This window comes from Terrapene carolina, unplaced genomic scaffold (assembly GCF_002925995.2).
Source record: "Terrapene carolina triunguis isolate 2854851 unplaced genomic scaffold, T_m_triunguis-2.0 Scaffold211, whole genome shotgun sequence".
Lineage (NCBI taxonomy): Eukaryota > Metazoa > Chordata > Testudines > Emydidae > Terrapene > Terrapene triunguis.
Window position 1 is genome coordinate 31,822,938 of NW_020664562.1, and position 14,884 is coordinate 31,837,821.

Below are 14,884 nucleotides of genomic sequence, written 5' to 3' on the forward strand. Positions count from 1 at the left end.
ATCACACATTCTGCATTTCCCCAAAAAGCTGTGGGGGGGAATCTAATCCCAGTTTAGTTCATTTCTAGGAAAAAAGACAATTTCCACTTCTTAATTTTCATTTTATTTATTTAGCATAGGGGATGAGGAGGACATTAATTATATGAAATAAAGCACTATCAGAACAAGGATGACATTTTTTACTAGAATGCTATTTTTAAAGTACAATTTAATTAATTTCAGGCCTAAAGGACTTGACAATGTTATTTTATATTTAATTTTAAGATCTGTAATTAACCTAATAATGCTCATTCTAGATTTAGTCATTTAATCTGTACTGGGCCAAGAATAAAGTGCTTACTTAATCACTTTTTAATTATAGGAAAATAATACAATCGATTTAGATTAGGTTCACTTGGCAAGGATGTTAATATATTGAGAATTTTTTTACTACATTATTAGAGTATTTGTGCTGAAAAGGTACTGATCTTCCATTGTGAATTTCATGCAGTTTTAAATATCAATTTATATTCTGTCTAGATTGCTTTAAACAGCTGTAAGGGCTTCAATTTCAGTACACCTGCTATCAGTAGGTGTATTATCAGGTTAAAAATTTTTTTTTTTTTTTTTTTTTAAAGATACCTGTAGTACTAACACTTGTATTTCCAGCCATAAAAATTAAAAAGCATGAGACAGGCTCCCAAATTAAAAAAAGAAATTGGTTTTTTTTTTGTCTCCTACTTTTTGAACTTTTAGTGTTCACGTTTTCAAGTTTTCCTTTGCAACCATGAGACTTATAAACTTATTTATTTTTTTAAATCCCAGGTCTGATGTTCATGTATTAACGTGATTCTACAAGCCTGCGGCCATAAAAAAAATCCGTATGAAAAGCTGGTTTCTGTATTTTCAAAAATGTAATGAGATACTTGTTTTGTGAATCTTTTCATTTAATTACACAAAACTTAAATTTGGAGGCTAAATTATATGACAGTATCCCTTGATGAATTTTGTAATCTCCAAATAGAAATAAATATCGTTAGCAGAAACTAAAAACATTACTGGGAAATCTATTTATCTGAATAGTTTGCTCAGCAAGCTGGGTTTGGCCTGAGGATATAGCTACAATAACTGCAGATAAATATCACATGTAATACTTCTGAATACTTATGTTTCTGATTTTTATCAAGAGCAAAAGGAGATAATTTGTGAACCAATGAACTTGCAGTTCCTATAGTGTCTTACTCAGCTGATCAGACCACAAGATGGGGAGAAATAGTTACACAGATCTGAATTTTCTTGTTTCTTCAGGAACATAATTTCCTCTAGGCCCACCCACAACTGTGTATGTTAAGGCCATAACAAGCTGATGACCCTTCTGTTTTATATGTGCATGCCCTGTCTTGTAGACTGATATTAGAACAACATTAATCCTTGTGAAAAATGATGCACTATTTAAAATAATTTAAATAACTGTTTTTCCTAAAACATTAAACAGTGCGATTGAACTCAGTGATTGTTTTGTCTTGGCTTCTTTTTGAAAAGCAATTGTTTAAACACAGTCTGGGAAAAACAGTTTAAGATACCGTAGGTTTTTATTAAGAAATAAGAAGGCAGAATTTTATTTAAAATCTTATGTAAATAAAACTGCATATTTTTAGCCTTGGTTCTGCAAACTTTTGTTGTGTGTATTTGTTATGAAAGCGAAGGATTACTAGTACTGGTTAGAGCCACAAATAATGGTGTCAGGACCTGTGCAGATTTTTTACACAGTTCTGCTAATGTACCTTAATCCTGACAAGTGACACATCTGTTACTCAAATCTTAGGCTTGTCTCAGACAGACACTGCTGGTTGTACAGAGTTGTGTGGTGGTTGTGATGTGAATGCTGGAAGCTAGGTGAAAAGCTAGAGCATTAGGACCTGATCCAATTGCTATGGAATCAGTGGTAGTTTTACCATTGACTTCCATGGGCACTGGATTAGGTCCTTAACCACTTGAATCGCCTCAGTCTCTTGGGCAAATTCTCAAGACTTAGTATGTTAAATTTTATATGTTTGATGAAATCATGTAGTCACTGTGTTCAGAAAACGTAGGAAGAACTTTTAAGAGTCACCTTACTCCCCCTCCCCCAATAAAATAGCAAAATAACAAAAATGTAAGTTTTTAACATTTTCTTGTTGGTTTAGACTAGGAAACTGGAGTGCTGTTCCAACAGTTGCACCCTATTAATTGCTTGTTTAATTAGTATTTTGGTTTTCAGGATGCATATCACCAGGTGTATACAGACAAATGTCAACACTTTGCCTCCTTCCCCACCCCCCAGTAGAAGAAGACATGTGCCTTATTTTCAGCAAGCCGTGTGTTTTTCTTGCAGAGGCTGCACACCTGAACCTATGTTTCTTGTCTTCTTTCTTTGTTTTCAGTTACTGCATTTTTTGTTCTCTTTTTTAAAAAAAAAGGAAATGTACCTTCTGGTATGGGGACCATTTAACATTGGAAAACTCATAACTTTCAAATTAGCAAACACAAGGATCTGGTGGCATGAGGTTCCTGTTTTGTACCTAGCACATGAAGGCCCTGCTTTGATCTATGCCTTTAAGGTCTGATCCAATTCCCATTCTAGCCAATGGAGAGACTAAGGCCTTGTCTACACTGCCACTTTACAGCGCTGCAACTTTCTCGCTCAGGGGTGTGAAAAAACACCACCCTGAGCACTGCAAGTTTCAGCGCTGTAAAGTGGCAGTGTAGACAGTGCACCAGTGCTGGGCCCTCGTGGGGGTAGTTTTTTAACGGCGCTGGGAGAGAGCTCTACACAGTGGCAGCACTTTAACGTTGCTAGTGAAGACATACCCTCACATTCACTGGAGTTGGAGTTGTATCTGATCGTTCACACTTTTACTTGATGCTTGATTGTGTTAAACTTGTTTTAAGTAAAAGATCAACAGAAAAAAGGAATTTGTTGAAATAGATGATAATTTTTGTTTTTAAGGTTTTCTATGGGTTCATTGCAAGTCAGGTCACATTGTTGGGCCTGTTCCCAAATGGGGTTGTGCCATCTGCAGATGGGGGCGTGGCAATCCCTAGTGCATGCAGATGCCAGTTTGCTCTGCGCAGCGTGACCTCACGTATGTAGTGTATGCAAGGTCATGATGCATGGAGGATGACACTTTGCTTTACAAAGTGGCATCCTCCATGCTGTCTGGGGTCCCGGCAGGACCTTTACTTCATTAAAATTGGGTTGTGTCTGCAAAAGGTTTAGGAACCCCTGGCTTAAACGACTATAAAATTATAATATTACAGCCTGGTCTACACTCAAAAATTAGATCAGCATAGCTCCGTTGCTCAGGGTTGCACAGGTTCTGTGCCATAGCTGTGCAGCGGTAATAGCTGTAGTGTAGACATGACTTACATGTATACATATCAGAAATATTTATATGCAAAAGTTACTCAAACTTACTTGTTTGCAGGACTGGAGTCATATTATATGTATGTACATCCACCATTACACAACTCAGAAACCTAAATGAAATAAAACAGGCAAGGTTTTTACAGGAACAACAGAAAACAATGTTGTGAGTCCCCCCTACTGGATTTGTTTTGTTAATTATTTAACACATTCTTAAAGCATTGTTTACAATATTTGTATTCTGTTTCAGAAAGGGTAAACGAGATGCCTGTTAATTTTATCTTTCCTAGAAAAGCTGGAACTAACCTGGTGAATGTGTAAAGGACAAAGTCAGTAGAGAGAAATTTTATTAGCCAGCTCCTATTAGGATATTCCAAACAATGGCTACTATAACATGAATAAAAAGCTACTAAAAAGTAGTTTTCTGAATTTTTTAAAGGTTCATATTACAATAACATATAATTTCATCACCAGGTTGACTTATGGAAGGCAGCTTGTGGGGAAATATGTTAATAGATTCTCTCTTAAGTAATTTTACATTCTGGAAAAGCAGTATGATGTTGAGTACAGCTTGACAGATGTTGTGGAGTGTTCTAATTTTTGGTTTGGACTTGTTTATTCTTACATGAGGTGTTTTCTTGCATATGTTCATTTTGAGTCTGTTTAGTTCTCTCTTGGTTGTTCTTTGTGAATAATTGCACTGTAGTATTTTCATCTGAAGCTGCTATGAAATTCTCTGTTTCTGTAGATGAGTATATCTCAATCATTCTTCTCTGCTTGTGGTAGAGTAACAATTTAACAATAATGGAACCATTTGTCATGGGGTGGGGTGAGGTGGGGGGGAGTTTATTTTGAAGTAGGAGATAAGAAGTCATGACTTTTGTCTTTCTGTATTTTTACTCTTGTGAGCAATTCTGGTTGTCAGATGTAGCTATTGGGAAGCTCAGGAGCTTGCCTTATGTCACCATGATTTGTTGCCATTTTTATGGGCCAACTGCTAGAATAAGGATTTAATATTAAAGGAATGCCTGAATTTTCTGTTTTATTGGTGTGCTTTGTATTTAACTACTTAAATATCAGTCAAGACCATTTTTGTTTCAGTAAAATGCTTTGCTAAACTGTTACAGATAAGTGTGCAAGACTGCCTGACTTCTTATTAGTAGATAATCATGGCTGGCATTTAGATTTTTTGTTGTTGTTTTTGCTAGAAAACTTTAGTGAGATGTTTCCCTTTGTCTCTGTAGTTATCAGAGACTGTTACAGACGATTGCTGTACTCGAGGCTCAACGTACTCAAGCAGTTCAAGACCTTGAAAGTTTAGGCAGACACCAGAGAGAAGCACTGAAAAATCCCATTGGATTTGTGGAAAGACTCCAAAAGAAGGTATACAATAGGCATTTCTTAAGTTTTACGGAATTTTTTTTTATAACAATTAACTCATTACCTATTAAAAACTAGTGTATTTTATATATACCTGTGTAAATATTAAAAGGTTTAAATTCTTTCTGTAGTGAGAGAAAACTGCCCTCTGTTCAGGTTTGATGATTGGTTAAATGTTGCTTAAACCTATAAAATACAAGTAATTTTGAAAAATTTGTTAAGGACACATTTTTATAGGAGTATAAAACTCATCTTGTCTTCAAGCTTTCAATGCATATGGGCTTTTCAAGACTTCTATGATTAGAAAGAAAGCATTTTGCGGTAGGAAATGATATCAAGAAATCATGACCTTTGTCACCAAAGAGACTTAAATGCTTTGAGTTCCATTTCAGGTTAGGGTACTTTTAAATGGAGATTGTGAGCAGGAAATGTAGTTCGTAAACTGAAAGCAAAATGAGCTATAAAGGCATACCTCAAACCAGGAGAGTGCCAGTGATTATATCAAGCTAGTGTACATGTGTGGAGGAGGGTGAATTTCAGTAAAGAAACAGATTTCATTTTCAAAAGTTTAAAAGGAAGTTATAACAACAGTAACAGGGAAAACAAATTTTTAAAAGTCTTAATAGTTTCTTTTTTAAATGAAAGCAATGACTGACTTATGCTATGATAGCAGCATATCTCTCAATGAAGGAGAGATGTTGGTTCTGGGAGATTCCCTTTTCATAAGCTAGTATAAACTTGGGGCCTGATCCAGAGGCCACTGAAGTCAGTGGTTGTCTTTCCATTGATTTCTAAGCAAGTTATAGTTGTGATTCATCTGGCATCCAAGCACTGTGCTCTGGCAACCATATCAGCCAGTCCTTGGAAAACATTAATGCCTGTTGCAGAGCATTTCATGTATTTTCCCATCTTAGCCAAAGAAATTATGCCAAATGGGGTGGGTGTGTGTGTGTGTGTGTGGATGTGTGTTGAGCATTGCCAGCAATTGTATTGTGGGCAGAAGGCAACAAAATCAATTTAACAGTAAAAACACTGTATAAGTCATTTCTATTATAGTAGACATTTAAGTTTGCATGTGGATGTGATTAATCAGTTCTGATAACTGGGTTCCTTTTATTTCTCATTAGTCTGCTGTGTTTGCTTGCAGGAGTACAGGTCTGGGTATACAGTATGTTTTTTTAATATTTAACAAATCAATGAAGATAGACAGTAACAGGATATGAAAATCAGAAATACTTGGCTGCAACTATTCAATGTAACTTTTAAACTCCATGTCCAATAAACCATCATTGACCGTGCCGCTGCATATTTTATATGCCCTGCTGTGTATCACTCTTTGAAAACGCTTTCCCTATATAAAGAATATGTGCTGCATGGCACTTAAATATAGAAACTTTGAGTCCTGCTGTTAGCTAAAAACAGATCCAGGATTTCTGTGGTTCCAAATCCTTTCATTTGGATGCTCAGTGATTGCATTAAGTATTGCTTCTCATTTTGATTCTTTCAGGTTGATATAGGGCTTCCATATCCTCAAAGAGTTGTCCAGTTGCCTGAGATTGCCTGGGACCAATATACCACCAGCCTTGGAAACTTTGAGAGAGAATTCAAAAACCGGAAACGTAACAGTAGGAGAGCGAAGCTGATTTTTGACAAAGGTAAGTGGAAAACTAAGTGTATATTACAGGAAAAAATAACCTGCTGTGTTGGTTTAATAACCCTTTCTTTATGTTGCTTGTAGTAGGTTTGCCTGCAAGACCAAAAAGCCCTTTGGATCCCAAGAAGGATGGAGAGTCCATTTCATACTCGGTGTTGCCTTTAAGTGATGGCCCAGAAGGTTCTACAAACAGCCGCCCACAGGTAAATGTTATAAAAAAGAAAGTAGGCAAAATTTTACAAAATAGTAACTTTAACATGGATTACTTATTAATACTAGATTATGCGGGTAGTGTTAAAATTGTTATAATAAATTTAATGCCTCGGTTTCCAAATGTTCAAAAATTCAGTCATCAAAACACTTGGTGGTGTCATCTTTTCATGTGACCAAGTCAGATAACTTTTTTCTGTCCTCTACCAAAATAATGTTTTCATGTATGTTTTTCTTTTACTTGGGTGGAAAAAGGGTTAAAGTCAAGTTATCCTAACTTTTTTTCTAAAGTCCTATTCCATGTTATATACTGTATTTAAGCAGATGATAAGAGGGCGACTTTGCGATGAGACCAAACCCGAAACTTTTAACCAGCTGTGGACTGTAGAAGAACAGGTAATGGGAAACCCTAGCTAGCTCGTAGACCATTTTGTAACCGTACAGTGATGTTCACCAAAATAAACTCAAATTGTGTAGTAACGTTTAAAGTGCATAACGCTTTGGAGTCAAAGATAACATGTATGTATTTATTCATGTTTTGCACCAGTTTGATTTGATTTTTTTTTTTTTTATAGTGACAAGCCATGCCCCTTCTAGATAAGGTGTATTAATGTTTATGATCTTGTCTTGTGCTTGGTTTAGAAAAAACTTGAACAATTACTCCTGAAGTACCCACCAGAGGAAGTAGAATCCCGACGGTGGCAGAAGATAGCTGATGAACTGGGAAATCGAACTGCAAAACAGGTAATCGGGAATTCTCGTGCATAAGTAACCATCTCTCTTGTTGCTTTGTAGACATTCCAGGAAATACTAGAGGGGGCAGGTGTCAGCTGGTCTTTTGCATAGTTTCTTCAGTAATGGAATTCTTATGTAGGATTTGCCTTTGCAAAAGTCATGTCAATTCATAAAGAGACAAGGATTTTTTTAAAACTGTAAAATGTATTTTGGTTGGAACAGAATTGATTGCTTCTGGGGGAAGAAACCTCACCAACAAATTCTTTGCTTGCGTTTAGTGGCTATGCCCCGGGACTACTGACATCAATTACTGCATCCTGGGGATGTTGAAATAGATACAAAATGGAGTTGCCCACATTCCATTTGGAGATTTTAAAAAACTCATACTAGATTTAAAAAAATCAGGAAAGTTGTCAAGTCCTCAGAGCCAACCTGTTAATCTTAATATTTTGATGAAAAATTTAATCAGTCATCCAAAGAAAGGTCTGCAGCACTACTAACATCTCTACTAGGGGATCTGACCGTAACAAACCTAGGGCTCTTTGTTAGGACTCTTAAATGTGAAATTGTATTAATTTTTAATAAATGCCCACAAACCATGATTAAGCTGTCAGGTCTAATTGTTGTGACAGTGGCCCTGTGCAAGACTGGATTGACTCTCCTGTGGGCCCGGGGCTATTAGATTTTGTGGGGCCCCTGTATACACGTCTTTTTCCTGGGAGGGAGTTTGTTGCAGGAGGGGGCTCTGGGCTGGTGCAGAGTGTTGGGGTGCAGGAGAGGGTGAGGGGTGTGGGCTGTGGGAGGGAGTTTGGTGCAGGAGGGGGCTCCGGGCTGGGGAAGGGAATTGGGGCACAGGAGGGGGTGTGAGGTGCAGGCTCCAGCTGGGAGGTACTTATCACAGGCGGCTCCCAGCCGGCAGCGCAACAGGGCTCAGACAGGCTGCCTGCCTGCCATAGCCCCACGCCACTCCTGGAAGCAGCCGGCTGCTGGCATGTCTCTGCATGCCCCTGTGGGGAGGGGGACACCGTGTCTCCATGCGCTGCCTGCACCCGCAAGCACCACCCCCGCAGCTCCCATTGGCCAAGGGAACTGTGGGGATGGTGCTGGGGGCGGGGGCAGCACGCGGAGCTGCCTCATTCATACACACACACACCCCACACCCTCCCGCCGGGGCCAGCCGCTTCCAGGAGCAGTGTGGGGCCGGGCCAGGCAGGCAGCCTGAGTGCCCCTTTTAGCGGCCCGGAGATCGCTGCCTGTGATTTATTTTTGCGGGGCACCCCTTGAGCCGGGGCCCCCAGCTGCAGCCCCTAAAGCCCCTGTCTTAATCCGGCCCTGGCCCTGTGACATTGTTTTCGGAATACAGCAACACCAGTTGCTGACAGATTCATTTACTTTTAACTCCTATTGTAAGTTACTGTGAATGCATAATATCTACTGTTGTCTTTCCAGCAGAAAGAGACAGTATGAGGGGCAGGTTGTTCTTCAACACTGTAGAATGGGCAAATATGTCTATGTTCTGAGACAACGTACATGATCAGACACAGTATCTTTGATGCAATTTCAGAATCAGAAACTTAACTGCTATGCTCAACCCCCAATTTTTTTTTACTCTTTGCAGAAGAAGAACGTAGACATTTGCCTTTTATAAATATTACATAAAGTTTAGAATGTCATGTTTCTCTGAAGTTTGTATTTTTCTTTAAGCACTTCAGGCAAACATTAGATTTTTAGTGGGTATTTGAATTCCTTATTTAAAAGTCACACCGTATTTATTTATTCATCTAACACTTAATTAACTTATCTTGTTTCTTTTAGGTTGCCAGCAGGGTGCAAAAGTATTTCATAAAACTGACTAAAGCTGGCATTCCGGTACCAGGCAGAACTCCAAACTTATATTTATACTCCAAAAAGGTAAGACTACATTATAGCAGAAGACTTCATATTTGCATGTGCATTTACATGCAAATTAGTTTTGAAGATACTAAGGATCCTACTTTAAAGTGTGGAATGGAACCTTTTTATTAAATAGACTGCTCATCCCAAGTTACATGTATCTGTTATTTCACTGATAGAGGTACTTTTTACTGCTGTTAGCACCAGAGAGCAAGCTGAATTCTATTCTGGTTTGCACATCAACAGTTTTAAGTAAGTAAGTACCTGTTGTAGAGTCTTTATTGGTGATGAAGTGCCAGCCAGAAGCACACATTTGAGTTTGCAGGGCTGGCAGGTTTGTTTACTCTCTTCCCCCCACAGCACATGCACACATAAACTGAGCATATTTGAGTAACTGAAGACAAAAAATATAGAATCCCAGCAATGGCATTTTCACAGTCATCTTTCAGAGAAGAACAAAACTTTAAATTGATAAAAATTAAAAAACATGGAAGATGAGTTTTCACAAAAATGAGTATATTTAAACTACCACAGCCATAGAGTTAACACTGAAACTGAATGCTTTTCTCAGGCCTGCAACTCCTCTAAGATGTAAGATCATCCACAATTATTGTACATCACATATAATTTTACTTCGTAAGCTCTTTGTGAACAAATCTCCACCCCCAGCCCTCCCAATCCCGTCCCCCTTGAATACAGTGTTGCTCTTGGAATGGTAGAGAAAAGAATAAGAATAGAAGGATAAATTCAGTGATGTTTCTGAGAATTCTTCCTAGTACTGGGAAGAGAAGAGAAACTCAAATATGTATTTAAAATAGTCATATGGACTGATGTATGCAGTGTTGTTGTAACCATGTTGGTCCCACGATATTAGAGATATAAGGTGAGTGAGGTAATATCTTTTATTGGACCAACTGCTGTTGGTGAGAGAGACAAGCTTTCAAGCTTACACAGAGCTCATCTTCAGAAGCTTAAAAGCTTGTCTCTCTCACCAACAGAAGTTGGTCCAATAAAAGATAGTATCTCACCCACCTTGTCTCTCTAATATGGATTGATATAATTTTATGTGGCACTCAGATGCTGTTGTGATTGTCATAGGATATTAACAAAAACAACAAGCAGTTCGGTGGCACCTTAAAGACTAACAGATTTATTTGGGCATAAGCTTTCGTGGGTAAAAAACCCACTTCTTCAGATGCATGGAGTGAAAATTACAGATGCAGGCATTATATACTGACACACAAAGAGAAGGGAGTTACCTCACAAGTGGAGAACCAGTGTTGAAGGTCAGTTCAGTCAGGGTGGATGTAGTCCACTCCCAATAATTGATGAGGAGGTGTCAATACCAAGAGAGGGAAAATTGCTTTTGTAGTGAGCCAGCCACTCCCAGTCCCTATTCAAGCCAAATTGATGGTCTTAAGTTTGCAAATGAAATGTAGTTCTGCAGTTTCTCTTTGAAGTCTGTTTCTGAAGTTTTTTTGTTCAAGTATGGCTACTTTTAAATCTGTTATAGAATGTCCAGGAAGACTTCAGGGTCTTCAAAATTTTCAAAGGTGGGTGCAGTAATGTCCACAAAATCTATTCACACCAGATAACTCTGCGAAAACATGTATTTGCAATTGTAGGCCCGAATCCTGTAAAGACTTATGCACATGGCGTCAATGTGTAAAGATAAGCATCAGATCCGTACTAAGAACGCTCTCCATCAGAGTTATTTTTACAAACAACCTTTCAGAAGAAGCTAACATTGCTGCCACTTTGAAAACTTAAAAATCAGCATTCTTTTGTCCATTCATATCTAATTACTATGCTTGAGGACAAAGGAGGCGGATTTTTTTCCCTTCAGTTAAAGTTTTAATAGAAAACAATTGTATTGCTGAACATGAGCACAAAATAGTACTACTGAATGTGAGCAGACTGTGGCCCATTGCATCTGCTGTGTAACCATAATATTAATTGCTTCATGGGTAGTTTTGTAATTCTTTTTAAAATATTTATTTAAAATTTTTCCCAAGTTTACAGAGATTGTCTAAGTTCCTTAGCATTGTGCTACTCTTTAAATATCAAGTATTATACCAGGGCTGAAAATGGAACTGATGTTGAATTTTATATTAACTTATAAAATTGTGATATTTATAATGGAAACCCTACCATACTGCTTTTCTAAAATACATGAAACATATATTTATGTCTGTTTTCACGGTAGTATTCAGATCCTAGCTCTGAACACTAGATTCACACTGGTACAGTGCATTGTTCCCAGGTTCACTCCAGCCTGCTGTCCTGCAGGGGTGTGGGCTCTCTACGCTCTCAACACTTGTAACCAATAAAAAAATATAATCATTGGAGGGGAGGAAATTAAGTTTTACTGCAGATGGGGGAATTGAACTCTGTCTGCTAATAGAGTTGTCTACTTAGAGCAGTGTTTCTCAAATTTGGCCACGGTGGCCGCATGTGGCCACCAGGGACTCTTCTTGCGGCCACGGCCTCCTGGGCGGTGACTGGGGGGGAAGTCAGCAATGGTTGGGCCCTGCCCACCTCTGGAGACACAAGAGCTGGAGGAGCAGGCAGCCAGTGAGTTCCCCACCTTCCCAGGGCTGGTGGGGTCAGGCTTCAGCCTAGGGTGTAGGGTGGAAGGCTCCAGTCACGGGGCTTCAGGCTCTGTTCCCCGGCCATACAGTGGCAAGCTCTGGCCCAAACGTCACTCCCCCCTCCAGTGCACATCTTTAAAAAAAAAAAAAGGGGGGGGGGGAGCGGGGGGAAAAAAAAAAAATAAAAAGACATAAGAAAAAAGACAAGAACATACAAAACACCTTATTTGTGCTTCTATTCTGCTTGGGTCCAGTAAAGAATAGAGACAACTGTACATTATTTTTATTATTGAGTCTGGAAAAATAATCCTACATAAATTACAATGATGTGGACATGTATATGTGCATATTTATTTGTTTTTCCTAAAGTTAATTATGGTAAGTATTTTAGGAAAACTTGTCAGAGTGCCCCACCAGCAAGAGATGGTGGCTGCATTCTGAGGCCACCAAATTTTTTTTTGTGAAAACCCCTGATCTAGACAGACTTATTAGTCAGATATTATACAGACTTATGTTTAGTGCTGGGTAGGAGCTGGTGGTCGTGATACATGTAGGTACTAATGACATAGGGAAGGGTAGGAGACAGGTCCTGGAGGCCAAATTTATGCTGCTAGGAAAGAGGTTAAAGTCCAGGACCTTCACAGTAAGATTCTCTGAAACACTTCCTGTTCCATACGTAGGACCAGAAAGACAAGCAGAACTGCAGGGTCTCAATGTGTGGATGAGACGATGGTGTGGGGAAGAGGGTTTTAGATTTATTAGGCACTAGGGAACCTTTTAGGAAAGAGGAACCTATACAGTAAGGATGGGCTCCACCAATACCAAAATAGAACCAGACTGCTGGCATATAAAATTAAAAAGATTGTAGAGGATTTTTTAAACTAAGGGCTGGGGGAAAGCCAACAGGTGTGGCAGAGGCAGGAATAGAACACAGGTCTCTTGACTCCACACTGCCATAGGCCAAACTGCCTCTTTTCAATTTTTGACTCTGCCACAGTGTTTCTGTGTGACCTTGTCACTTCATCTCTTTGTGCTACAGAGCCTAATCTGTAAAATGGGGATAATTCTGCTTCCTCTTTTTCTTTTGTCTATCTTATTTATTTGAATTGTAAGCTCTTCAGGGCAGGGACTGTTTATTACTAGGGGTTTATCTAAAATAGGAGTGTGTCACAGTGTTTTCTATTATCTGTTCCATACATAAATAATCTCCAAGGCATAATGTATTAATCTCTCAAATGAATGCTCCCAGAACACTTGTACTAGGCTCAGAAGTGGATGCTGTGTGAAAATTTGTGGGAAAGATAAGAGATCACATATAAAAATTATAAACATTTTGTCTACAGGTTTTATTGGCAGGAATTTCTTACTACAAAAAATAGTTTCTGAGGCATCTGATCTGAACATTATATGTCATTTTTCTACTACAGTCATCAAGCAGGCGACAGCACCCCCTAAATAAACATCTCTTCAAACCTTCAACTTTCATGACATCCCATGAACCTCCAGTTTATATGGATGAGGATGATGACAGATCCAGTTTTCAGAGCCATATGGATGCTGCAGCAGAAGAGGAAGTATCGGTATGTCATTTAAACCCAAAATTGCAAAATGTCTCACGGTGTTTCTTGACTGTTTAAGTAATTATATTTGGAAAAAGTGTCCTTACTTAAACATTGTCACGTATATATTAAACTGTTGTGAATTCAGTTGCATAAGCCAGGTGGAGCAGGAGATTGAATTCTGGCACTTCTTTGATGTGAAGAGTCAAGTACAGAAAATTCAGGGAAAGTCCAAACCAAAAAAGAAACGAAAAAAAAAATTGATACCAAGGAAGAATTAGACACTTCCGAAAACTTGTAATTGCACGTTCACATCTTCAAAAACAGTTCAGTCACTAACTGTGAATTATTCTGAACACCATATAACGTGTGCAGACATATTTCTGCCTAAAGTGTTGCACCAAAAGGACTAAATCCTTTCATCATTCTTTGGTATAATTGCATCCCATACTATATATGTATGGCTCTTTGTCTTACCTTAGTGGCTGGACTAATTGAGGTTAGATGCAGAGGTCCACACAGACAACCCAACCAGCAGTGTCATTACGTAATCAGTGGACTAGGTTTGAGGGCTTATAATATAAACATCTTTTCATACTTCTGTATACAATACTGTATGTAGGGAATAAATCCTACTGCTGAAGATGGGCTAGATTCTCCGCTTGTGTAAAATCAGCATGACTCCGCTGAAGTCAAAACAGAAGGATCTGGCCTGCTGAATTTATCTTTGTGAGAATGGAAGGGGGTGGGGGGGCTTATCAGTCACAAGCCTCACCCCATAACAAAAGGTAATGACATAGTCCAGTACAGATCAGTTCAGTTTTTCTCAGTGACTTTGTGACATGTACTGCATTTTCTTCATCTTAAATTGTTAGATACTCCTGGATCCATTGTTCAGTCCCAGCCACATCTCTTGTCTTCAGACATGCTCTGTCTTCTCCTTGTGACTTAATTTCTGAGCTGTCTGGGACATCTCTCTCCCATCCCCTACCAGCATATCTGATAACTTACTATTTTTCCATATGAATCTTAAAAGAGGTGAAACAAGTATTTTTTAAAATTAAATAAATTTAATTAAATTAAAAAATTAAATGTTAATATTTGCCTCTCTTTATCTTAGCAAATCTATCTGGAATCAATTGCACTTTTGTTGTGTGTGCGCAATTTTTTTATACTACATTCTATATCTGGATTATTTATTTATTTATTTATTTTGCCAAAAGTGCTTACATTTCACCCCATGATGCCACAATTATAGTAGGTTTAGGGAGCCTATATTTCAACACCAGTATTTGTTTTCAAGTTTGCTACTAGTAGGTTTGGGTTTTGGTTTTTGCAATGGTAATGCTTGACTTGGTCCTATTTTAGGAAGCGTGGCTTACCCTTTTCTTTCTTCACTAGTGCAGCATTTCAGATGGATATTTTTCTTATTTGCAGTAATGTAGAAAGAGACAGGTGAGCTCCATTACCAGAAAGA

The 14,884-nt window shown here is 38.4% G+C and overlaps 1 protein-coding gene across 5 annotated transcripts in view; it reads left to right on the top strand.

Annotated features, from left to right (window-relative positions):
• LOC113407405 (ZZ-type zinc finger-containing protein 3-like) overlaps positions 1-14,884 on the top strand; it is a 96,954-nt gene that overhangs the window by 72,197 nt on the left and 9,873 nt on the right. Inside the window, exons 3-9 of one of the 5 annotated variants that reach the window (XM_026655890.2) lie at positions 4,630-4,768; positions 6,273-6,420; positions 6,504-6,622; positions 6,951-7,025; positions 7,272-7,373; positions 9,180-9,275; positions 13,276-13,428. In XM_026655890.2, the coding sequence (XP_026511675.1) occupies positions 4,630-4,768; positions 6,273-6,420; positions 6,504-6,622; positions 6,951-7,025; positions 7,272-7,373; positions 9,180-9,275; positions 13,276-13,428 (832 nt within the window). The remainder of the gene's footprint in view (positions 1-4,629; positions 4,769-6,272; positions 6,421-6,503; positions 6,623-6,950; positions 7,026-7,271; positions 7,374-9,179; positions 9,276-13,275; positions 13,429-14,884) is intronic. The other 4 variants (XM_026655891.2, XM_026655892.2, XM_026655893.2 and 1 more) reach the window with 4 other exon arrangements.